This window comes from Protopterus annectens, chromosome 9.part0, assembly GCF_019279795.1.
Source record: "Protopterus annectens isolate FY-2018-M chromosome 9.part0, PAN1.0, whole genome shotgun sequence".
NCBI lineage: Eukaryota > Metazoa > Chordata > Ceratodontiformes > Protopteridae > Protopterus > Protopterus annectens.
This window is the reverse complement of record NC_056743.1, coordinates 782,115,122-782,140,224: the sequence shown is the minus strand read 5'-3', so window position 1 is coordinate 782,140,224 and position 25,103 is coordinate 782,115,122. Positions and strand designations below refer to the sequence as shown.

The 25,103-nt window shown below is 39.9% G+C and overlaps 1 protein-coding gene across 3 annotated transcripts in view; it reads right to left on the bottom strand.

Moving 5' to 3' along the window:
* LOC122811523 (transient receptor potential cation channel subfamily M member 4-like) overlaps positions 1-25,103 on the bottom strand; it is a 1,266,622-nt gene that overhangs the window by 298,146 nt on the left and 943,373 nt on the right. For all 3 annotated transcript variants that reach the window (XM_044083407.1, XM_044083409.1, XM_044083408.1), the window contains one exon: positions 20,145-20,466. In XM_044083407.1, the coding sequence (XP_043939342.1) occupies positions 20,145-20,466 (322 nt within the window). The remainder of the gene's footprint in view (positions 1-20,144; positions 20,467-25,103) is intronic.

The following is a 25,103-nucleotide window of genomic DNA, read 5'->3' as shown; positions in this document are numbered from 1 at the left end:
AGAATTGCGAGTACATATAATCCTCCTTTGCACCCATTAGTTCAGATTTTCGAGCAAATGTGCGAGTTAGACATCAGGCAGGGTTTTAAACACATTTTTAAGTCTGACAGGAATGATCACATCTGTAGTATTGAACGTGAACATCTAGATTATATTCGAGCGCAGGACATACGTGTTTGCAAGCCTGATAAAGGCGGAGGGTTGGTAATCTTTGACAACATAGATTACTATGAACGCATGTTGAAACTTTTAGATAATCCCTCATGCTCGCTTAGCTCACTTTCTGAGGTAAATAGAGCATGCACATCTATAAAAAACAGCATAGAGGATATGTTCGTTGAAGGTAGGATTGAACAAAATATTTTCAATTACATGACCATCACCTACCCTAGGTTTTCTTATCTCTTTGGTATACCAAAAATCCATAAGAGTACAGTTAACCCTCCAATGAAACCCTTAGTAGATGGTCGGGGTTCCTCTACCTATCCATGTGCTAAGTTTGTTGACTCTATTTTGCAGAAGTACCTTGTATTTGAAACTCAAATTTGCAAAGACTCATGGTAATTTCTTGAGAAAATTGACAAGTTAGAATTCGATACCAGTAATAACTTCCTCACGGTTGACATGAAGGTCTTGTACATGTGTATACCTCACGATATCGGTATCGAATGGGTTACTTTAGTGCTTAAGAAAAATGGAGCTAAGAAAATTGAAATTTCTGTGGTCATTGAACTACTTGAAATAATTTTGTACAACAACTTTTTTTATGTTTGGTGAGAATTTCTATCTGCAAAAAGTAGGTATCGCCATGGGCTCCCCGTGTGGGGCCAGCATAGCTAATGCAGTCATGGCGTACTGGGAAACAGAGTACTATTTAAGAATCCTGAGTTAATGGACCATATAGTGTTCTATACACGTTACTTGGATGACATCTTTATTCTGGTGAAAGGGGATGTTACTACTAGTAACATGATGCTGGATAAATTCAATAATTCCATTAATTTCCTAAGCTTCACTTCCTTGTATAGCAATACAGCAATAGCATACTTAGACATTTTATTATTAAAGAATAGTGAAGCGGGTAATTTTGTAGCCAACATCCATAGGAAAACTACATACTCTAACTCCTTTCTGCACTATACAAGTTGTCACCCAAGTCACCAAAAATGATCGGTGATTAAAGGCCAACTTGTCAGAGCAGCAAGTATAGTGAGCCAGGATGATGACTATAATAAGGAGTGTGAACTGCCAAAGAGTATGTTCACACATAGAGGGTACCCCATAAAACCTCTCGATGAACTATTCAGAGAAGTTACGGAAAAAAGATTGAATGGAACATATAAACCTTTATTGACTATAAAACACCCTCAGTTGGATCAGGGCAACAACATAAAGATAGCACCAGAAGGATACATGGCATGCTACTCGGGCAAGTTTAAACACTCAGGTCCGAAGCTCATTTTAACGTTTAATACACTTAGTTATCAATGTATAGAAAGTATGAAGAAAAACTGGGCATTACTTAAAAGCAATCCCACTCTTGATACCATGGTGGGAGACTACCCCAATGTAATATTCAGAAGGGGTAAGAACTTGAAGTCACTGCTAGAACAACCAGCCTTTAATCCAACGAGAACTGCTGGCATGTATAAATGCCAAAACTGCAATTATTGCAGACATATTACAGAGACCAATAGAGTTACAATACAGAATTTTCATTGTAAGGTAAGAGACAGATTTTATTGTAACTCTAAAATGGTTGTGTACCTAGCAGTGTGTCAAAAATGCCCTGCCTTTTATGTTGGAAAAACGGAGCGTAAACTCCGTGAACGAATTTACGAACACCAATATGCAATAACTAAGAATAAATTGGGTAATGCACTTGCCAAACACATTTCTAAATATACAGATCATGGCTTCAAATTCTTAGCAATTGACCAGGTAAATAATGACAGAAGGGGTGCACCTACACCCTTACTGTTAGAAGAATTGGAACTAACTTGGCAAATACGACTTAATGCCTATACTTTTCCAGGTCTGAATGAGTCATGCTCAATAAGCAGCGTTCTTAAATTAATGAGTTTAAGAAGATGATGTCAAGGTAATATGAACACTACTTTAATACTAACAACCTTGGCACATCTTTAATGCATTATACACATACATGTTTTATTAATATTATCTTTTAGTTTTCATTATCTACGGTTACTTTTTACTTTTTTAATTCTTTATTATTAGTATTTTCAATATAAAGATACTGTGTCGCTTTAGATATTCATGGAAGTGCTTGTATTAATGCTTGTATACGGTCTTAGTTTAATTACTTTGTGCAACAGTGTTACACAACCTTTTTAATTGTTTTTTACGATTGGTTGATTACATTACCTCAACTATATTTTAACAAGGGTTTTAATGTTTTCTGTATTTCTGAAGAAGTCTGCACACAGTGCAGACGAAGCGCTTAAAATAAATTGTCTACACGGTGGAGCTTGGTTATTTGATACCGTTGACTACTGCAACTCTCTTGTTTGGATTTTTCATTGTTTACTTCTTTTATTCTAAGAAAAATCTGTGTCACACTTTGGACATTAATATTCCTTATCTACAAGTCCCACACTAACTGGTCCAGGACAGTCATCTGTAACTGACATGTCTCTCAATCTCTTTGCTCAGAAAATTTGAAAAAAGCCAAAATGAAGGACAAAGGCTCAAAATTAGAGATGATTTTTATATATTATTCTGAATTCGCTTAAAAGGTTGACAGAACAAGCTTTGCATCCTTATTAAATAAGATATGTGCAGTCCAATAATATACAATTAGTTATTTAAATAAAATATTGATGAATTTCTGCACATGTACATAGCATATTGTTCTTTTCAAAGGTTCTAACGGTATTACTTCCTTTAAAGGTTTTCTTTTTATTTTAAAAATGATAGGTCCATAGGTAGGTACTAGGCTATTTGCCCGAGGGCATTTATAAGCCTAGCCAGAGTGTGTCGGCTTTCGCCGCCCCATTGATTAATTAACTGATCCTCTGTCAAGCAGAGCCAATGAAGTGATCCTAGGGGTGTATTTTCTGTTACCCATCCACTTGTCAAGCTTTTTTTTGGAGTGTTAGTGAGGGGCTCTGCCTAATGTAGTTTGGAATTTTGTTCCAAAGCATGGGGAGTCTCTGTGACAGGAATCTATCCCTTCAGCATGTTCTATTTATTGTTGTGGTGAGGTTTAGCTCACTAGAGCATGTGGCTCGCAGTGACTTGGATTTCTTTAGGTGGAGCATGCCCATCAATTCTAAGTTGGACATGGCTTTGTAAGTCAGGCAGAGATCACCTCTGAGTAGGCGATATGCCACTGAGTACAGCCGGAGTTTTTTTTAGGTGGGCTGCATAGGACATATTTTTGAGGCCAATAATCCTCTTGGTGAGGTACTTTTGTGGTCTTTCCAGCTGTTGGAAGTGTCTTGTGAAGTACATCCCAAATGGGGCATTGTACTCTATGATGGGTCTGATGAGTAGAGGGGCACTATAACCTCTATTTCTAGATACGAACCCTTTAGTAATTAGATGGGCCACATAGAAGGATTTCCTAACTACTTTGGCAATATGATTGTCAAAGGAGAGATTACTATCTAACTGGGTCCCCAGGTCTCTTATTACCTTTTGTGTATTAAAGGGGCTGCCACCTATGTGGTAATTCGTGGGTGTTTTGTTTTTCCCAGACGGGATGACTATGCATTTTTTGGCATTTAGCTTGAGGCCATGACTTTGACACCAGGTGTCCAACTCAGTAAGGCCTTCTTGGAGGATGTCCGTGTCAGCTGGAGAGTCAATTATGGCTCCCAGTTTGCAGTCATTGGTGAACTTGTTAGTCACAGTCCTCCTGTGTTTTCCTGTATGTCTGAGAAGTATATGCCGAACAGTAGGGGCCCCAGGACCGAGCCTTGCGGGACACCACTTGTGACTGGTTTAGAGTCGGACCTGGAGAACACTTTTCTTACAGTGTGAGTTCTTTCTGTAAGCCAGTTGGCAACCCATCTCATGACGTAGGGGTTTATGTTCAGGCTGGCGAGTTTTTCTGTAATACTTCTGTGGGAAATGGTGTCGAAAGCCTTAGTGAGGTCAAAGTAGGCTGTGTGAACCACCTTTCCCTCGTCTATGGCCTTGGAGACTGTCTCGAAGAAGTCAACCAGGTTTAGTAGGCATGATCTGCCCTTAAAGCCGAACTGGGTCAGGTCAGGTGTTTGGAGGTTTCCAATGTCTTTGTTAATGAGTTCCATGACGATGCGCTCCATAGCCTTGCAGACCAGGCTAGTCAGGCTTATGGGGCGATAGTTACCAGGGTCAGTTGTGGCCCCTCCTTTGCGAAGTTGTACAACTGTTTCTGTGCGTCATTCTCTGGGCACGTAGCCTGTGGAGAGGCTGAGGTTGAACAGCGTGTTTAGGTGGGGAGTTAGTTCATTCTGTAGTTCATGCAAGACGCAGCTTGGGACACCATCTGGCCCCATTGATGCTGTGTTTTTGGCTTTTGAAAGGGCTGTTTTCACCTGTGCATCTGCGATTTCTGGGACACTACACTTTTCCGGTATTGTTGTGGGCCCTTTTGGGGGTGAGAGGGGGGTGAAGTTTGCACTGAATCTATCTGCCAGGATGTTGGCAATATCAGTAGGTTCAGTATATTTTGTGCTGTTTTGCACTAGTTCACTGCATATCTGCGAATTGCCACTTAGATTCTTGACATAGCTAAAGAAGGCTTTGTGGTTATCTTTTGAATCCATGGGCATTTTTCTTTCAAAGTTAGCCTTGGATGATTTTATGAGGGACCCTTAGTTTCTTACTGATACTGATCAGGGATGTCTTTCCTTCTTGGGATTTGCTTTTTTTCTGAACTAGTTTCCTCCTTCTCTTGTATAGCCTGTTTATGGCAGGGGTCCACCAGACTGGTTTCCTTCTCTTAGAGGAGTGAGTCTTGGTTTTGCTAGGGATGGCACGATCCATGCATCCTTGTAGGTGCTCAGAGTGCACTTGTAAAGGTTTCTGCATGCATCTTTGGCAGCGTTATCCTTTAGTGTGGGGGCTGTGTAACTTACTGCCTCTGTTTTAAATAAGGTGAAGTTTGCTTTAGAAATGTTTTTTTACTGTGGTTTCCTTAGTTGGGGGTGGTGGTGGGGTGTGGACATCCAGAGTGAGTAGTTTATGGTCTGATCTAACCAGTGACGGCTTGACCTCTGGTGTGGAACACCTGTCGCCCATGTTGGTGATGACCAGGTCCAATATGTTTTCACCTCTGATAAGGGGAGTTTACCAGCTTATCCAGGGCATTTGAGTTGATGAATTCCAGGAAGCGCTGGGCCTGGGAGTTTGTACTCGAGTAGTTTTCCAGTTAATGGTAGGGTAATTGAAATCACCCAATATCAGGCTGTTCGGTAAGAACCTCATGTTTTCCAGCGTCTCCAGAAGGGTGGAGTGGTGGTCCTGGGTCATGGAGAGTGATCTGTAGCAGGAAATTGCATTGCAGATTTGCCAGATGTTAGTTGCACATGGATGATCTCAGAGGTATGCACTCTGAAAAGTTCAGAAGTGAAAGGTGCACTATAAATTGGGTCTATATTATAAGATTGATGGTTGAAAACTTCGAACACCATATGGTCGATATCTTCAAACATCAAACTTATAAAAACAACAAAAAAAGAAAAAAGTACCCTAACGAGTTTAAGCAGGGGCAAGCCCCCCTGCACCCCCACACCACCCACTACTTAAATATACCAACTCCGAGACCGCACTACATTGCAGTAAATGGAAATCTCCCCTTACGGAGATTTCCATTTACACATTCGATGTTGTGTGCTTTCGTTATTCTTGTGTCGACAATATCAGCTTCGATATTGTCGACATTCGAGAATATAATATAGACCTGTACTAATTAACTGATAAATGATTTTATAAGCAGTAGCCTTATTAATGAATTCTACGTCCAGCAAAGAATGAAAACATGTGACAAATGGCCCATTCCTTTCCAGAATGAGGTAGATGCAGAGTCACAGTCAGTGTATGAAAGATGTCAGAATGTGTATTCGCATGAGTTTGTTACTGGCTCACACTACATTAAGTTACCCTTCTAGATGCTACTAGAATAATTAAGATAAGTAACATATAAATATTAATGATAGGTAAACATCAAAGTAAACATGCCATACTAGAATAAAGTTAATAATATTAGAAGATAGCATATTAAAATGCAGATACCAATTCTGGAAAAACGAACTAATCCAGAATTAGGAATAACAGTGAGAGGAGGCATAAAAGACATAACAAGCATATGATGAACTACTGTTTAATGAAGGCTATTCTTGCCTATGAACTCACTGCACATTATTAAAGGTTTCTGCTATGGTGAACCAGAGAACAGGTGCTGTATATATATATATATATATATATATATATATATATATATATATATATATATATATACACACACATATATATATATATATATATATATATATATATATATATGCATTCTGTAGCTATTAGGTTTATGGGACAAATGTACTAACATTAACGGCAAGGAATCTTTTAATGAAATAAAGGCAGTGTAATTAGAGCATTAGCACAAGCTGAATGTCTGAGACCCAGACCTCTGTTTTGGAATGGTCTGGCTCTTAACATTACTACAGCAGTGCACACGTTGTATAACAAGAAAGCTAGTGAACTGGGGAGAAAGTCTCACTGGTCATACACCTGTATATATTAATGATAGTGTGTGTTTGCTGGGCTTTATTGATTTTAGGGATCTGCAGATTACAATTACCCTGCTGTTATTACCAGAAGGGGATGAGCGAAGAACGTGTGTGTGTGAATAGGATGGTAACAAATGTATGCAAACACCTTATCCTAGGCCACTAGTAATCTTAGTTCTGACCCTTAAGCAGTAAACGTGAGAGGCTTGAAAATCCTCTGATTCCTTTCTTTACACTCTAGTAGCCAGCTATGCAGTATGCATTAAGAAATTGTTTGCCAAAGCACTGTATGGCAGAGGATGGTGTTTCCTACATATGCAGCCATTATCACTATGAGGGCAATGTCCTGCTGCTGCTGTGAACCATTTTCATTACATTTTCAGCCTTAGCTCTAAGCTGAGTAATCACTGCACAACAGTGTAATAAAACAGCCTCACTAATCAAACTCCAAATACATCAAACACTCAGCTCTGTAGTGCAAGGGTTAGAGCTCTGACTGCAACCTGAGTTTGATTACTAGGTTTTGTACTGAAAGCGCCAGGTAGTGGGCAGGATAGGCACAGCTTTTTGCCAATGAGCCTGCCTGTGGTAGTGATGGTTGTGGTTCCTGTCTTGCTTGATTTGGTGGCTCTTATCTTGTGGAATTTGTCATTGTGGGGTTGAGACAAGAAGACCATGTCTGACCTATCACACAAGACGTGGGCAAGCGTGGGCATAGACACTCTAGCAGATGGTGATAGGCATTGAATGTGCATGGGAGCATGCATGCTTACATAGAGGAGCATACCTCTCAATCTCTTAGAGTAAGAAATCTGGACAAAGCCATAAATAATAGGGGCACAAAAGCCCAAAAAATGGGGACAATTTTTTAATATTGTTCTTACAAACTTAGAAAGTAGATAGAATAACAGGTTTTGCTTTAGTCTTAATTTTATGAAGTATATATCATCTGAAACTCAAATGTCTCACATTATTTTCTGACTTATAGCTTCAGTGATTTGCCAATAATTTGCTAGAAAACTACAAGTTTATGAAAAATAAATCAAAATATTAGGAAACAATCTGGACATTCTGTGAAAATCTGTACAGTTGAGAGGTATGTAGAGGAGTATAGCTTGTCCCTTAGTGATGTATGTGTTTGTCTCATCACCAAGGGAAGGGTTAAGGACCATATTTGTAAAACGTTGTGACGGCTGTCTTACTGATGAACCCATTACCATGTCTTCTCACCCTAAGAAATGAATGTTAGACGATGGATCTTGTCCCAGGCAGAGAATGGATAGGCATCATCTACTCTTACTTATAAAGGTTTATAGGTAAGTACTAGGCAATCAGTCTGCAGACCATTTCAAGCTTAGCCAAAAAAAACTATTCAAAATTTCCCTCTAGCCTCAAGGAAGGCAAGACAAAATAGACCTGGAAGAGAATTTGAGGCAGCCCATCCTGTTATCTAGTTTCACCTTGAAGGTTGCAATGGTGCTACTCTGTCTGACATGTAGTGGAAGTTTGTTACAGAGGTGAGGCATACATTGGGATCTGAAGCTATCGTGCTAATAAGTCTTAGTTTTCTGCCGATGAAGGTTTAATTAACAGAGTATTTGATGTACCATTCATTTTATGAAGGAATAGGTGATCAAAGAGGGCTAGATCTTTCATGGCACGCAAAGCTAGACATAGATCTCCATGAAGGAGTCTGCAAGAGACTGTTTGCAGAGAAAGGGCTGCCAATCTCTCCTGGTAACTAAGATTTTTGAGGCCTCTGATCTTTTTAGTTATGAATCTCTGAGATCTTTCAAGTTGTGTGATATTTTTAGATAAATATATGCCAAAAGGTACATTATATTCAATAATTGGTATGACACGATATGAGTAAAGGGGAATTAAGACTTCTTTTGATCTAGTGAAGATGCCTTGGGAAATTAGATGGGTCAGATAAAATGCTTTCTGAACTACTGAAACATGATGGTCAAATGATAAGGAATTATCAACAAGAGCACCCACATCCCTTACAACAATGTCTGATTCGAGGGGTGCATCTCCTGCATAGTAAGTGAAACTATTTTATTTACCAAAATGAACCATGTTACATTTATTTTTACATTTATTTTTACATTTAACTTGAGATCATTATCCTTACACAAATTGTTAACATGGTCTAAGTCATGTTGGAGCAATTGCGAGTTAGTTGAAGACTAACCACCACCACCAATTTAGTCATCTGCAGACTTAGTTACCCATAGGCCAGAAGTGCTGGCCTGGCCTAAAAGTCTAAGAAATATATGTCAAACAGGAGAAGGCCCAAAACTAGGCTCTGTGGTACACCACTGGTAACTGTTTTGCTTTCAGAAGTGGCATCTGTTACTCTGACAACATGTGTTCTGTCAGACAATGGAATGAATTGAGGAGAGTGGTAGAAGCTTGATGATTGACAGAGACTATAAAAAGTATATATTTAGCGCGGAGTTGCCACTAGAGCACCATCGGGCAGTGCCGGTTAAACTATTTCTGGCTCCGTAAAGTCTGCTCTTCATTTTTTCCCTTAGAACTGCTCTACTTGTAATCTAAACAGTCTATTCTCTATCTGTAAAGCTCAGCACTTGTTCCTAAAGCATTTTTTAGTCAGGTAAAGCACTTCTATATTATACAAAGTACTTCACTAGCTTAAAACCCCCTTGAGTACCCACTTCCCTATAGGTCCTTTCTGACTCAGTTACACAGCAAACTTTTTCATTTCTTCTAGCATGTCAAAGGGTCAGTTGCTAGCGTCCTCTCCTGCTCAGCTGGTGAATCTGGGAATATTGAGGCAATGTTACAATTGCCTCATGTACACAGGCAACCCTCTCCTCCTCCCACAAAACACAAATACATGCGAGAGATGCAACTATATAGCCAAACTGGAGGCTGAGCTCTCTCAACTCAGGACTGGCAAAACCAGACAGGAGGAGAAGGTAACCACACACACCATAAACCCAGTCTCACATAGAACTATCACAACTACAAATCAAACACATAAACACACAAAGACATACTCGGAGGCACTGATCAAAAATCTACCAAAACAGCAGAGGCCTCCAAAGCAGACACCCAAACAACTGCCACCTCATGACATAACACAAGCAACACATAGATCACAAAGTCAGTGTGCAAATCAGTCACAGACCTTAAGGCCAAACACAATGCCAGACACACTTGTCATAGGTAACTCCATAGTCAGACACACTGACGTCCCACTCACCAGACTGAACAAGGAGAGGGTCACAGTAAGCTGCCTGTCGGGCGCTAGAATCCGCCACATAACACAAGCACTCAGGTCACTCCACAGCAAGTACAAGTATGACTCAGTCATTGTCCATGCCGGTGTGAATGACCTGAGACATACCTCTCTGGACTACATGAAAAGAGACATAAAGGAGCTCTCAGATTATGTAGCCCAGGCTGGTATGACCCTGACCATGAGCAGTATTCTACCTTCACCAAGAATGATGCCACAATACAGAGACAAAATGATCAGTTTTAATAATTGGCTTAATTTCTGGTGTCATTCTAAGGGGATCCAATGTCTGTCTGCCTGGAATGACATGCTTGACAAGCCACGCTGCTTCGCAAGGGACGGCTTGCACCTGTCACCCCTGGGCTTCCGGATATTGGCAAAGGCTCTTGCCACCCCCATAGTGCCTTTTTTAGACAAGGCTCAAATTCTAAACCCACCGCCCTAGAAAACAATAATGGAAAAAACTAAGGGTAATGCTGCTCAATGCCAGAAGTCTAAATCTCAAGATGCACGCCCTCGAAGCCCTCCTCAGTATGGAGAACATCAATGTCTGTGCTGTGACTGAAACCTGGTTCAAGGCTCCTGAGAGCACCCCGGCACTATCAGGTTTTACCTCATATCATGCGTTCCGGCTCCAAAACCCGGACCGTACCACAAAAGGAGGGGGTGTATCCATATTCATCAAGGATACCCACACCTCCAGGCTGGTGGCAACTCACGAAGCATCAGAGACCATTCAGGTGCAATTAACCATAGGCAAAACTGCTCTACAGTTTGTAGCATGTTACAGGCCACCCTCTCAAACTCAGGAACCCCACACACCCTTCCTGAAGACACTGGAGGTATAAATGTCTCTCCAAACACCATCATATTGGGTGACTTCAACTACCCAAACATAGACTGGGAACATTACTCAAGCCCCAATACCCTAGCCCAAAGGTTCCTGGAGTTCATAAACTCAAATGCTATGGAACAACTTGTCACCATTCCCACAAGAGGTGAAAATATACTAGACCTGATCATCACAAACATGGGGACAAAATGCTCCACACCGGAAGTATATCCCTCATTGGTGAGATCAGACCATAAACTAATCTCACTGGAGATCCACATCCCACCCCACCCCCAACAAAAAAGACCACAGTGAAGAACTTCTCAAAAGCCAACTTCACACTTCTTAAGACTGGTGTGGTATCCTTCAAGGCCCCTGAGCCATTGGAAACCACAACCCACGCTGCTGAATCCCTTACAAATGCTTTCTACGAGCACCTCCAGGATTGCATGGATCAAGCAATCCCAAATAAAATCAAGACCCTTTCCACCAAAGGCAAGCGCCCGATCTGGTGGACCCCAGCCATAAACAAACTTTACAACAAGAGGAGAAAGCTACTACAAGATAGAGCAAAATCCCTAAAAGGGAAGACATCTCTGATCAATACTAGTAAAAAACTACGATCACTCATAAAATCATCCAAGGCCAACTTTGACAGAAAAATCGCCAAGGACTCAAAAGACAATCATAAGGCCTTCTTTAGCTATGTTAGAAATCTGGGTGGAAACTCCCAGATATGCTCAGAATTAGTCCAAAATGATACAAAATCACTGAACCCACAGACATTGCAAACATACTGGCAGACAGGTTCAGTGAAAATTTCTCCCAAAAGGAGAAATATCTATCCCAGCAGAGTGTAGCCTCCCAATCATCTCAAATGCCCAGGTGAGAGCTGCTCTCTAAAGCTAAAACACAGCATCAATGGGACCGGATGGTGTCCCTGGCTGTGTGCTACACGAACTCAATGAGGAACTAAACCCACACATAAGGCTGCTGTTTAATCTTAGCCTTACCACAGGATACGCACCCAAAGAGTGGCGACGGCAACTGTGGTCCCACTCCACAAAGGCGGTGCTTCTACGGACCCTGGTAATTACTGCCCCATAAGCTTAACAAGCCTGGTCTGCAAAGCTATGGAGAGGATCATAATGGAACTCATAAATAAAGACATAGGGGACCTACAGACATTGGATCCTACCCAATTCGGCTTTGTCAAGGGCAGATCATGCCTCTTGAACTTGGTCGACTTTTTCGAAACAGTCACCAAGGCCATTGATGAGGGTAAGGCAGTTCACACAGCCTACCTTGACCTTGCAAAAGCTTTCGACACAATACCCCACTCGGGTATCATAGCAAAGCTCACCAGCTTAAATGTAAACCCATATGTCACAAGATGGGTTGCAAACTGGCTCAAGGACAGAACCCACAGGGTTACAGTTGCTGGTGCCATGTCAGACTCCAAGCCGATCACAAGCAGTGTCCCACAGGGCTCAGTCCTGGGCCCCCTCTTGTTCAGCATCTACTTTTCAGAAGTGCAGGCAAACATAGGAGGATTGTGGCTGACAAAGTTTGCAGATGACTGCAAACTGGGCGCCATAGTTGAAAATCCATCAGACACAGATATCCTTCAGAGAGGTCTCATAGAAATGGATAACTGGTGCCAGAGCCATGGCGTTAAGCTAAACGCCAAAAAATGTATAGTCATACCCTTTGGTAAAAACAAGGTAACCCCAAGTTACCACATAGGTGGCAATCCATTAAGTACAGAAGAGGTTATCAGGGACCTGGGGACCCAAGTTGACAGTAACCTTTCTTTTGACACTCACATTGCCAAAGTGGTTAGGAGGACCTTCTACATTGCCCACCTGATTATGAAGGGATTCACATCCAGATCAAGGGAGGTCATTGTTCCCTTGTACTCTTCACTTATCAGATCAATGATTGAGTACAATGCCCCATTCGGAATGTATCTTACCCGACACCTGCAGCAATTGGAAAGACCCCAAAAGTTCCTCACCAAAAGGATAAAGGGGCTCAAAAATATGCCATATGCTGCCCGACTGAAGAAACTCCAGCTCTATTCAGTCGCATACCGTCTGCTCAGAGGTGACCTGTGCCTGACATACAAGGCCATGTCCAACCCGGAATTAATGGACATGCTCCACCTCAAAAAATCCAAATCCACCAGAGCCACAAGAGCAAGAGACTTAAACCTCAACACGGATATAAATAGGACGTGCTGGAGGGACAGATTCATCACCCAGAGACTCCCTATGCTGTGGAACAGAATCCCGGTCCATGTGAGACAGAGCACCTCGCTGGCTCTGTTCAAGAGGAATCTTGACCAGTGGATGGGAGATCGTAGGTTTACCCCGGGGATCATCTCTGTATCACTGCTGGACAGAGGCACGGCAAACTAATGGGTATAGTATTCTTCAACCTAAGGGGTGGTGAAAGCCACACAACTCTGGCTAGGCTTATAAATGCCCTAGGGCAGATAGCCTAGTATGAACCTATGAACCTATAAGTAGCATATATGGATTCATGTTGCTAAATTGGCAGTACTTTCATTTAGTTTCAGTACACAGAAACCAGCTTGCTGAAAGTCATGTGCAATGAACATTGACCCCCCCCCCCATGTGGGAGTACATCCATCACATCTCCAGACTTGCATATGTCTAATGTAGGTCACACAGCAGTGGGGTAAAGACCTAACCATACTGCTTGTACAACCAACTTTCAATAGGTTTTTGTCTGCAGACATTTAGTTGAATAAGAACTGTCTTCAATATGAGTTTGGAGATCTCTTACTAGGATTTTGAATATTCCTAATTTGAGAGGTATGATCACACAGATACCGATTCCCATCCTTTATTGTTTAAAATGTTTGCAGTGTAAAACAGAAGACCAAAGGCTAAGTCTTAACGGACTATTAAGGGGAAGCATAACTATGACCCCCTCATGATAGTAATTTTTTTTTTTCTTTCACCATGAAAATGATCTAGTCCTCTACTCTTCCCATTATATCTCTCACACCTCTCCTGTATTTACCCCTCCTCTTTCTCAAGTTATCCTCTCTATTTTCTCAAGCTACTATAAAGTATGGTTCTGATGGCCATCACAAAAAAAAAAAAAAAAAAAAAAATTTATGGCAATTTATTTTTATGTGTTTAAGGATTTACCTGTCTTAACTTTTTATGTATACTAATTGTGAATTCATCGTTAACTGTTTATGGATTTAACTGTCTTAATTTTTATATAGACTGATTTTTTTATATTTTTTACTATGTATTACACCTGGAGCTTTTCTCCCCGGGCCTCTACTGAAAATGGACATATATCCAGTTAGACTAGCCTGGTCAACAAATGCAAAATAAAATAAAATAAATAAAATGACTCTAAGGCAAAGTGCTCTTTTGATAAGATAGGCATACATCTTTATACTACAAAAGATATATGTGATTTAAAAATGGCAGACTACCGCATTGCATCAATGTGGAATAAATACGAAGAATAGAAATTCTTGCAGGCACTGCCCAAGAAACAGTATGTTATCACTAAGTGCAAGAAAGCTGTGTACTTCCCTTGCAGATATCCCGGAAGAACAGAAAATCAGTGGATTAAAGCTTCAGAAGTCAGTCAACTCTGGAAATGCTTTCAGTGTAGCACTGTGACTTCGCATCAAGGAACAGTGTTCCTTTCACTGGCAGTTCAAAGTCTGGATTATAGCACCTGAAGTAAAGAAGTCTTCTGCCATTAGAGTTACTATATGGCTCATCTAGAATACTTAACAGAGGCACAGCTAGGGTTGGAGAAAGGGGTGCAAGGTGATAGATCAGATCTGAAGAAGTCTACAGTCAGACAAAAAAATGCAGTGACTCAAAGTGTTTTATGTAGTTATTTGTGGGGTCTGTGATAGTTATTCAAGCTTTTTCAACGGTTGTGGCCCTTCTATCAGTGCCCTTTGCTTGGTTTGTAGTTGATTCTGGCACCGTTACTCCTTTTTTTTTGGTTGATATATAGTAACAGAGACAACAGACTTACGTAACAGCTCATGAACTAATGCATGCAATCCTCAGCTGACTGGTGTATCTGTACTACCTGCCATAAAATGTAATGTAGGAAAACACTCCAATTTATAAAAGTGATATCAGTTCCCCTCCTGTATGACATTGTCACAGTGTATGAATTTGCATGCCCCTTAGAGCTAGCTTGTCAGGACTATTATGCTTCTGCTAGGATCAGTTTTGGTACAGTGGTCTATAAGGAGGGGTCATACAAGCACAAATCCAAAAACATGAACCTCACGTTTGTTCAGCTGAAGAATGAGAACATTAAGACCACTCTGACTCAAGCCCTGCAGCAAAGTCATGGGTGGTAATTTCTGGAGAGCACTTGATGTGAGGCTGACCCATATAGTCAATTCTGTCTCAGCCCCAAAAATTCTCCCCCACCCCTGTCAAGTTATCTGTCTATACCCCATGGTTGTTTGCACAGACCTTGAATCCCCTAGAAGCTCCTTTCAAGTTATCCCTGAATTTACAGACATGTAATCTTATGATGCTCATTTAGTAACACCTTGGAAGTGAAGGATCCCAGTGGGAGATATGGGACATGACAAAGTGATGCATCTTGTAAGTAGTGGGTGGTCAGTAGTTCCTATCTCTACTGCTATTCCCAGCATACTGGCATCAGCTGTTCAGCTGGGCAGGCAATAATGAGTGGGGTAGGGGTGCACCCATCCCAGGCCCTTAGATTGGCCTGCCTCCTAACTCTCTCACATACCCACCCTGCCAATGAGTTCTGGTATCTCCTCTCAACATGCTCTCCCCAATGAGCTGGCATACCCTTCCTCCCTGACTACACAATCAAGCATCCAAACTGCAAAGTGAAGTTGGGTCACCTAGACTGCAGCTTGGGTTTTTATCTCTCTAGTCCACCAATACAGCTGGTTTGGGCTCAAAAAAATTGAGTGGAGGTACCACGAAGCTCACCACGTGCAAGGTACTCAGTGTGAGTGAGATATTTTTAATGGAAGGTAGGAGTTAGGCAGATTAAGGTAGACAAGTCAGTGACAATGAAACTAGCTCTTGGGACAACACTGCTAGGAAGAAACTAGAGATTCATGCAGGAGGCTGAAAAATAACAGTTACATATAATTGATCCTAACCTCTTGTTCAGGTGCAGTCAGTTTCCTACTCTGACAGTGTCTCATGGCAGAGAACTGAGACAGGTATAGGAATATAAACTCAAACCTGAGTGCTACACAGTTGGAGTTTGTATTAATACTCAAAAGAAGCAACATAATGTAGCTGGGTTGCAGAAAGTAAAATGTATATATAATTTGTGCATATGTAGCTAACAGCTCTTCAGAGAATTAGGCTTTCTTGGACACTGTGGATATTATGTTTGAAAGGGAACCAGCTTCTGATACTGTAGTTGTATAGAAGATTTCAGCACTCCTGGGGAAAAACATGGAGGTACCTGCATGAATGGGAAGCAATGCTTGTTTGATCAACATGTGAATAATGGACTACTAATGAACTTCCTGTTAATCCTGGATTGCTCATAATGAATATCATATTCAAACATATGAATGTTCATAAGTGTACATGGTATAAGAGCACCCTGGGACAAAGTCAGTTGTTTAGCAGTTTTGTTGTCAGACCTGAGGCTGTATTGTTTTGGACACCCTGTTCAACAGAGGTGTTGAACTATTAGCTGACAGTACTTCATAGTGGTTTGGGTCAGAGAGCTGGGGTGATAGTTGCAGAAATACAGTAAATGAACATGCAGTGAGGGTGCTCTGGGAATCATACCTCTCAACCTCTTGATGCAATAAATCTGGACAAAGTCTTATAAAATGGGGGCACAAATGCCCAAAAATAGGGACAGATTTTAAATATTGCTCTTATAAACTTAGAAAGTTGCTAGAGTAGTAGGGTTTGTGTTTACATACATTTTCTGAAGGATTTGAAGTCTGAAACTGAAATTATGTCATTATTTAGTGACTTCAGTCCACAGATAATCCCAGTGATTTGCCAGAAAAATACACTCATTTTATGAGAAATAGACCAAAAATATAAGGCAAAAATATGGACCTTCTGCAAAAAACTGGAGGGTTGAGATATATGCTGGGAATGTGTAACATATGCTTCCCTTCAAGATGAGCTCAGCTCCCACCTGTAGAGGAGCTTCACCCATATATATATATATATATTTATTGAGAGAGAGAGAGGTCACAGATGTGGAGTCCGAATTGATTCTCTTCAAGTTCTGAGTAACTGACTCAAGACCAAGGGGATATGTCCAAAAAGGTGGTATGTACTTGTCATGGTATATGTAGGTGATCTTGTTTATCCTTAAATCTGAGACATAGAAACTCATCTCAAACATTGCTGCAGGAATGATTTTGCTCTGCTATGTAACTGGCTTCTGAGCAAACAAGCACTTATAAATTGTAAAAATCTACAGTTATTTCACCTTCTTTGGAAACTAGTCAAGTTGCTGGGATGGTATTAAAAGTCTAAAAGAGCACACCTCGTACCCGAGAAACAAAAATACCTAGGAGTAAGGATGGCCAAAAATCTCTTCTCCACAAATCACACTGAAATAACTATAAAGTATTACAGCAACTAAAATTTTCCTCCTGACTTTCAACCTTCTTGCCCATGATGCCAAGATGACAACTGCTAAAAACATCTTGATTCTTAGATTAGAATACAGACTTGCAGGAACTGCTCTACATAAACACAATAGCATCAAGATAATGCAACTTGCTCCAAACAAAATGTATATTTTTGTCTCCTTAGATGATGACTGTGAGCCCTACTACCTAACAGTGTTTAAAATTAAGTAACAGTTGGGATAACACTAAATGCTATGTCCCTTAACCTTTAAACTTATCTATATGAGATACTGCCCACTACTTCAAGTATTGCTATTTTAAAAAACAACTCTTGTGCAGTTAGCTCTAGTAGACTCATGTACAGTCCCTTCTAAGGCTAACATTTAACTTAATTACAGGTAAATCAGCATTTCCTAAGACTGCAGCAACATCTTTCAACACCTGTCCTTTTGAAAACAGATACATTGCAGAATATTGTGGAAAAGATTTAGGAAATATTTGAAGAAAGTAACAAGTGGTCTTGTTTTATAACAAAGATGATGTCTGACAGTGAATAAAAGACCTACCAGACTTGCTAATGATTTGTTAAATATCTCAACAGATGTGTGTAATTCATCAACAAATACACATGAATATGTTTACTAATGCTCTTAAGTAGTTCAGTAATGTAAACACGTCTTTTAACGTACTAGACATGAAATGAGTGGGAGTGTCTATAATAACGTAATATGAAGTTATACCAATTATAACGTGAAGCTTAATTATTTATACTTTTTATAAATCTTTTTTAAGTTGGCACTGCCTTTGCCTTAGGGTATGGTAGAAGACCAGCCCACATTGCCAGTTTACAAGTAAAATAAAAGGCACTAATTCTAAGCGCTATGCTATAAGCTGGAGCTAAGGGGGGTTGCTTACTAAATGCTGCGGGTTGCTTTGTTTGGCACTGAACTTGAGGTCATTTTTAGCACTGGCATGTAAGCTCCTGATGGAGTGCACTGATATCAAAGGGAGACTTGACAATCACTCCCAACTTACAATCATTAATCAACTTTGATGGCTCATGTGCTGGAGAAGTTTAGTGAGACCATGGAGAATGACTTATGGATGGCTTCACAGAGATTCTGGCAAACAATGTGATGAATCAAAGTGACAGGGCAAGATACAACATGCAGGTTATTCTGAAGAAGGGCGTAGAAACAGACATTAACCGGGCCATTATTAGGAGAAAAATAACAGTGGAAGTCATGAACCTGGCAGATATATCCTCCTTTCAGATGCGGTGTGAGAAACAAATGTGGAATTGGGTTCATTTTGTTACATGAAGTCACTGTAGCAATTTAACATGTGGGTTAGTGCAAGACAAGACGTTTACTAGGAAAAGGGTAAATGGTTATTGATTTACATATTGCTTGCAAGCTGGGTTTAATCAGCAGAATCACTAGTCGTTGTGGGAGCTGCTACAGCAGTATGGAGTTCTGGGGGAACTGTTGCATGACATTTAGTCTCTGCATTTGTGAGTCAAAATTCTGTACCACATTATTAAAGTTAAGATGAACATATTCAGGGTGGATTTAAGACTCTTCCAATGGTGTCTTGTCTTCATGATTACTTTGATCAGGATATAAAGATGCAATTAAGACTTGGAGACTATCCAGCTTGGGAATATGACAGCTGCATCCTTATTTGCAGATGAGGCTATTCTCTTGATTCCAAGTGATTGTGATCTCCTAACATGCACTAGAGGGGTTTAATGATGACTGTGTGAAGCAGGTGGGTAGGAAAAACAGCACCTCCACATCAGGGATCTCAACTGTTTTTTTAGGTGAGAATCAAATGGGCTGCTATCTCAGATGAAGTTTAACTTGCCTGGAGTCTTTTTGAGTGAAATGGAAACTGACCAGATGATGTAAAAAAATGCAGCATTGCTACATGTGTTTACTACACTGTGATGTAAAAAGGAGGGCTGAGTCATGGGACTGGGACCTTACAATTCATCATGCATGCACTCATGGTAAAAAAGCTTTAAATAGTGGATGAAAGGATAAGATTGCAGGCATAAGCATTAGATTTTCTGCTAGGTTACTGGGCTCACTCTCTATGACAGTGTGAGGTGCATGGCAATCTGTGAAAATCTCAGAGTAAATACACTGGATTGTTGGGTCAGGAGAAGTCAATTAAAGTAGTATGGGTACTAAGTGATGTGCTCAGTGGACACCTTCAGATGGAAAGGTACTCAACATAAATCACTGAGAGAAGGAATAAAAAAATAGCCATGACAACCTGAAGACATTACGTTTCTCTGGGGATTTTCACTAAGTGAACTAGGGAATGTTTTAGGGAATCTGAATGTTTGTTCTGTTCTGCTCAGCTTGGTACCCCCCACAACCCTCACAAGGATACATTTAGAATGTATATATAGATGAATAGTTGGATCATCAACTACATGCATGGATGATGACTAGAATGTAGCTAAGCAATACATGAGGCCCAGCAAAACCTATAACAAATATCTGGCATATGGGACAGTGCAAGACACAACTTTTAGAAGGAAAAGGTTAAATGGCTATTGCTTTACATACTGCTTGCATGCCTGGTTTAAAGAATAGAGAACTAGTTAACTAGAGTAATATTCCTTTGAGTTCCTTAAGCAATTAGTGCAAAAAGTCCTAAACATACCTGCCGTATTTCTTCACACACCAAAGTGAAGACCCAAAAGTAGAGGACAAACTCAGCTTGAGATGGTCCTTCTGGAGGTGGCCCTTTGAAGTCCATGAGCAGGATGTAAGCAAACAGCAGCAGGAATGCAAAATACATGATGACATTGCCCAGGAAGGAAGTAACTGGAGCACTCCAGAACTGTTTCCAGCGCACCATTACAAATGGACGTGGACTTTCCTTAATAGCTGCCACTTCAGGATTGAAATTATTAGGTTGCTTTTCTTTCTTCACATCATCACTTCCCTCTTCTTTGTTAGAATCAACATCTTGATTACCTAAGCTAGAAATTAATATTGATAGACAGAGACAAAATGAAAAATTAGAGTAGCTTAAACAGCAACAAAGAACACTGTTTAAAACTCTCTGTAATAGTTTAGCAGACTATCATGTTGATTGTGTTTATTTTTCCTTTTTAAAAAGAAGTCCTTAAAGTAGACATGTTCCATGGTTTCCATGTCTCATTTGTATTTTCTTTATAACAATGGCACATTTTAATGATAAACTCTGATGACATCAGCAAGTTCTTCGCAATCAAGCTACTAATACCTGGTATGCTAGTGTTTCCACTTTACAAATGAGTATACAATGCATAGCAGTCTTTAAAAATATATATACTTTGGGTCTATATTAGAACATCAAAGTTTCAGAACTTTGAATGTTCTAATATCAACCCCTATTCAGTGAAAGCTGAAAATATTGAAGCAACAGAAAATCTAATTTTTTTCCTAGGGAAAGAATTCGGTTGTCCGTTTCTGTTGCTTCAGTATTTTCAGCTCTGTGGTGGAAAGTTATGGGTCGGGTTCAGGTAAGTGTGCGATTGAGTGCGGGTTAGGTTAGTTAGGGTTAGGGTGCAGGTTAGGTATGTGTGCGATTGTGTGGACGTGAGGGTTAGGGCGGGTTAGGGTTAGGGCATGGGTCAGGTAAGTGTGTGATTGTGTGGATGTGAGGGTTAGGGCAGGGTAGGTGAGTTAGGGTTAGGGTGCGGGTGAGGTGAGTGTGAGATAGTGACGGACCTTAGGGTTAGAGTTTGGGTTAAGGTAAGTGGGTAGTTAGTGGTGTGTGTATAGTTTAGTGTAGGGTTAGGTGTAAGATTTTAGGTGTATGTGTGTGGATTGCTGTTTGCTTGGTGTGCTTGTGTTGTGTGTATGTGTTTTGGAACAGAAAATTTTTTCCCTAGGAAAAAATTTGCTGTTCCGTATGTTCGATGTTTTCAGCTTTCACTGAATAGGGGTTGATATCAGAACATTCAAAGTTTTGAAACTTCGATGTTCTAATATAGACCCTATACTTCTTAGGGAGTATATCTACTCATAGCGCCTCCCATACCAGACTTCTGGCTTCAGCTATACTTTCCTGAGGGTCCTAATAGTTACTCATGGCAGCCTATTCAGTCCTATCCTAACCATGTGATGAGGTTACCCATAGCACCCTTCACTCTGAGGAGGAGGAGGAGGAGATTTTCTTTCCTTAAATCCTCCCCTACCTGATAACATTACAGCAATGCTGTACATAATACTATGTGCAACAAGTTATGCAATCTGCCTTGTAGGAATAGTAACAGGTGTACTGCAGTTTTGAACCAGAACTTAAAAAAAACATCTAAGGTTTGCTCATACTCTTGACTCCACTTCAGTTTTTGCTTTTAGTTTCCATTTAAAGTACACTTTACCTACATTTTTACTGTTTCATAATTTGAGTGGACTGTAAACTCCCACTGTTCAAGATGAAGTTTAGCTAAACTGCATAGAACTGATAGTACAAGTGTGGGAGTTCCCAGGCACATGGTTGCTGCCATAGCTTTCAACTTCTTACTTCCAGAACTAGGGAAAATACCTCAGAGTAGGACAATGATTGCTTTTACTAAGCTAAGATTTGTGATGTTTGAAATAATCACTTGTAGTATATGAAGTGTAACAATTACACTCCAAAGTCAAGAAACAGGCAACTTTGTTAAGCACCTGCGGGTGATAGAGCCTACTGCTAGAGCACGATATAGTCACCTCAGAACAGCATCAGAAGCATTTTCATGTAAAACAAAAAAAAGTGTGGTAAAGCTTTTAATGTTGTTTATTCAACAAAGATGCATTGTTTTCACCCACTGCCTGTGTGGCAGCTCTACCTACTTTTCAGCTTTCAAAGCTATTATACACTTTATGCCCCTCTTTTTTTTTCCATCTATAACTTGTAGTACATGGAGCAGATAAAGATCTATACATTAGAAGGAATTATGACAAGGCCTCTCCAATCATAACTCAGTTGTTATGCGCTCTCGACATGGATATTAAGAATCACCTCTCAAGTTTTGCTTCACTCTGTAAGGGACTTGCTTGACATCCAAGTCTTGAAAACTAATATAATGGCTTTGATATTAGTTACTAAGTCATAATCCTTTACTTGCTTTGTTGTTGGTTTGTAGCTGCTTGCACCTGTTTGTGTTCAAATATTCTCTGATGCCTTACAGGTTTGATGATTGCAAAAGTGAATTAAATCTGCAGATTTTGTAGATTTTTTTCAATGACTTTTAAAAGGTGCACTTCTAAAGATAGATACAAAGGTACATTATTTCTGGTTTGTTAATTTGTACTTTAACTTCTGAGTCAGTTACATTTTGTGAATTTGGTGTCTTTCAATTTATTTAGTTACAACATTTTACAACTTTTGATTTGAAGTTAATTTTCTGGGAATGTGCAAAATAATCTACCGTACAGTGACAGACATATGTTTTGTATAGTTATGTTCGGTTTAGTTAGTTTACAGCATTAGGAAACATAAGGCATATTATTTAAACCTACAACCTTATCTAAAGTAAGTTAAGCACAGCATATTAGCTTGTAACATTTGAAAGGCCATGTAAAATTACTAACTTTACTGTACAGTGTTAGACTATGGAAGCTGCATGTATTTGTCTTTCTGTTTACAGTTACCAAAAGTAGTCAGATTTTATTCTTAAATTTCTAAACAACTGTTCAGAGATTTAGGGCAGGAGAATAGTCTTCTTGTTTGCAACTGATATCTGAAAGAGAATGAAAAGTGAACTGAATTCTTTTTACAGACCTGTGAATCCACATCAGATGTCACCTACCGATGTACACTTACTCATTGTCCCTGGGTGAAGCATGCTAAATGATAAGTGTTGGCTGGATAGTCTTAATTACTATTTGACTTGTCACATAACTGAAGTTAACAACTCGCAGTAAGGCACAACTGTGTTATAAAGGCCAGGCTTCTGAAATATTTAAAACACACACACACACGTGTTGTCCTCTTTCTTGGCCAGTAATCAAGGAGACTGAATCCTTACCACTGATACTGGACAGGGATGCTCATCACTTGGAAGAAAAATAGATACACATGGTATTTCCCGATGCAGCTCTCTGCATCAAGAACAATTTCTCTTAACAGCACACAGGGAACATACACAGCACGGGGTCTGGGTTTCTGTCTCTCTTTCTCTCCAAGTCCCCAGTAAGACTCCCCACTGGCACAGCTATAGAGTTGAGCCCTCAGTTGAGTGTCCAAGACATGTCCTCCTCCACTCTCTCTGGGAAACACTTCATGTCCTCCAAGCAGCTAACACACACACACTTGGAGATGTGATATGTGCGCGCGCGCACACACACACACACACACACACACACACACACACACACACACAGATTTGATTTGCACACATACCTGGGAAATACTGGCACAATTTTACTAGCTATGCCCCCTTCTGTCCGGACTATAAGGTAGTTACTGCCATGAGACACTCCAAAGACAGCTACTCTAAGGCTCTTACAAGGAAACCCAATTATACTAAGTAAAATTAATATTAATACAAATTGTAGTGTTTGACCAATGCAGTATGGCTTTCAAGAGTGGTCACAGAGTCAACAAATAGATGTAAGTATTCTCAAAGGTTAAAATATTCTCTAACGGACCAGCCACAATGAAAAGTTTAAATATATTTAATAAGAAATAATAAAACACATGAAAATACTGAATATCTATTTACAATAAACACCGCAGTTTCAATTACAGAAGTATTAAAATAACACAGATGAATAGTTTCACATAGATACAGTTAAAACAGTACTTAACTAATCTCACTATATTTTCCTGACTGATCTAAATAATTACTATTCCCTGGTCCCTTACCAGAGCAAGGCAAGATGAAATAGGTGAGGGGTCCTTCTTTGTCAGGTTTCAAAAACAGAGAACTCTGAGACTTCTTTCTCATCTGGTATTTAATTATAATTTTTGTCCTAGATTACAGAATGACATCACATACATCTTGTCATCTGTAGTCTGGTTCCCATGCTACCTCCATTGCTATACACAGAACTAAAATTTAGTATATAAGTTTTACTATACAGAGATAGAGATTTGCTGAGATGTGTTATAGCATCTGGAAACTATAAAACCATAAAACACTCCCACTCTTCCTACAGGAGCTAATAAACCTTTCTGCTTCACAGATATTTAGTCTCTGGCTGCAACTAGAACTGTAAGATACAATCTCTATGGCCTAAATTAAGTAATTTTATTTCTTACTTAAGTAATTTTATTTATTACTATTTTTCAAAGTTAGGTGGACTGAGATTAACTTCTTCTATCCCATCTCTCCCAGTACCCTCTGCTAAAACATATACATTTAATCAGTTACAATAGAGTTGGGACACACTGTTGGTACATTTTTAACACAAGCAACTTTACAAATACATTTTTCAATACAAGCATCTGTACAAATCAGTTTGATACACAAATTACATATAATTCTTAACAAAATTCCATCTAGCTGTGCTGGCATATATTGCACATTCACTGCCCTACTTCTCCTGGCATAGCTGGCAATATCTCAAATCGTCATATTATGTACATATTTTTATTTTTTTTTTACAGAACAGTTGGTTATTTCATGTAAAGAAAACTCAC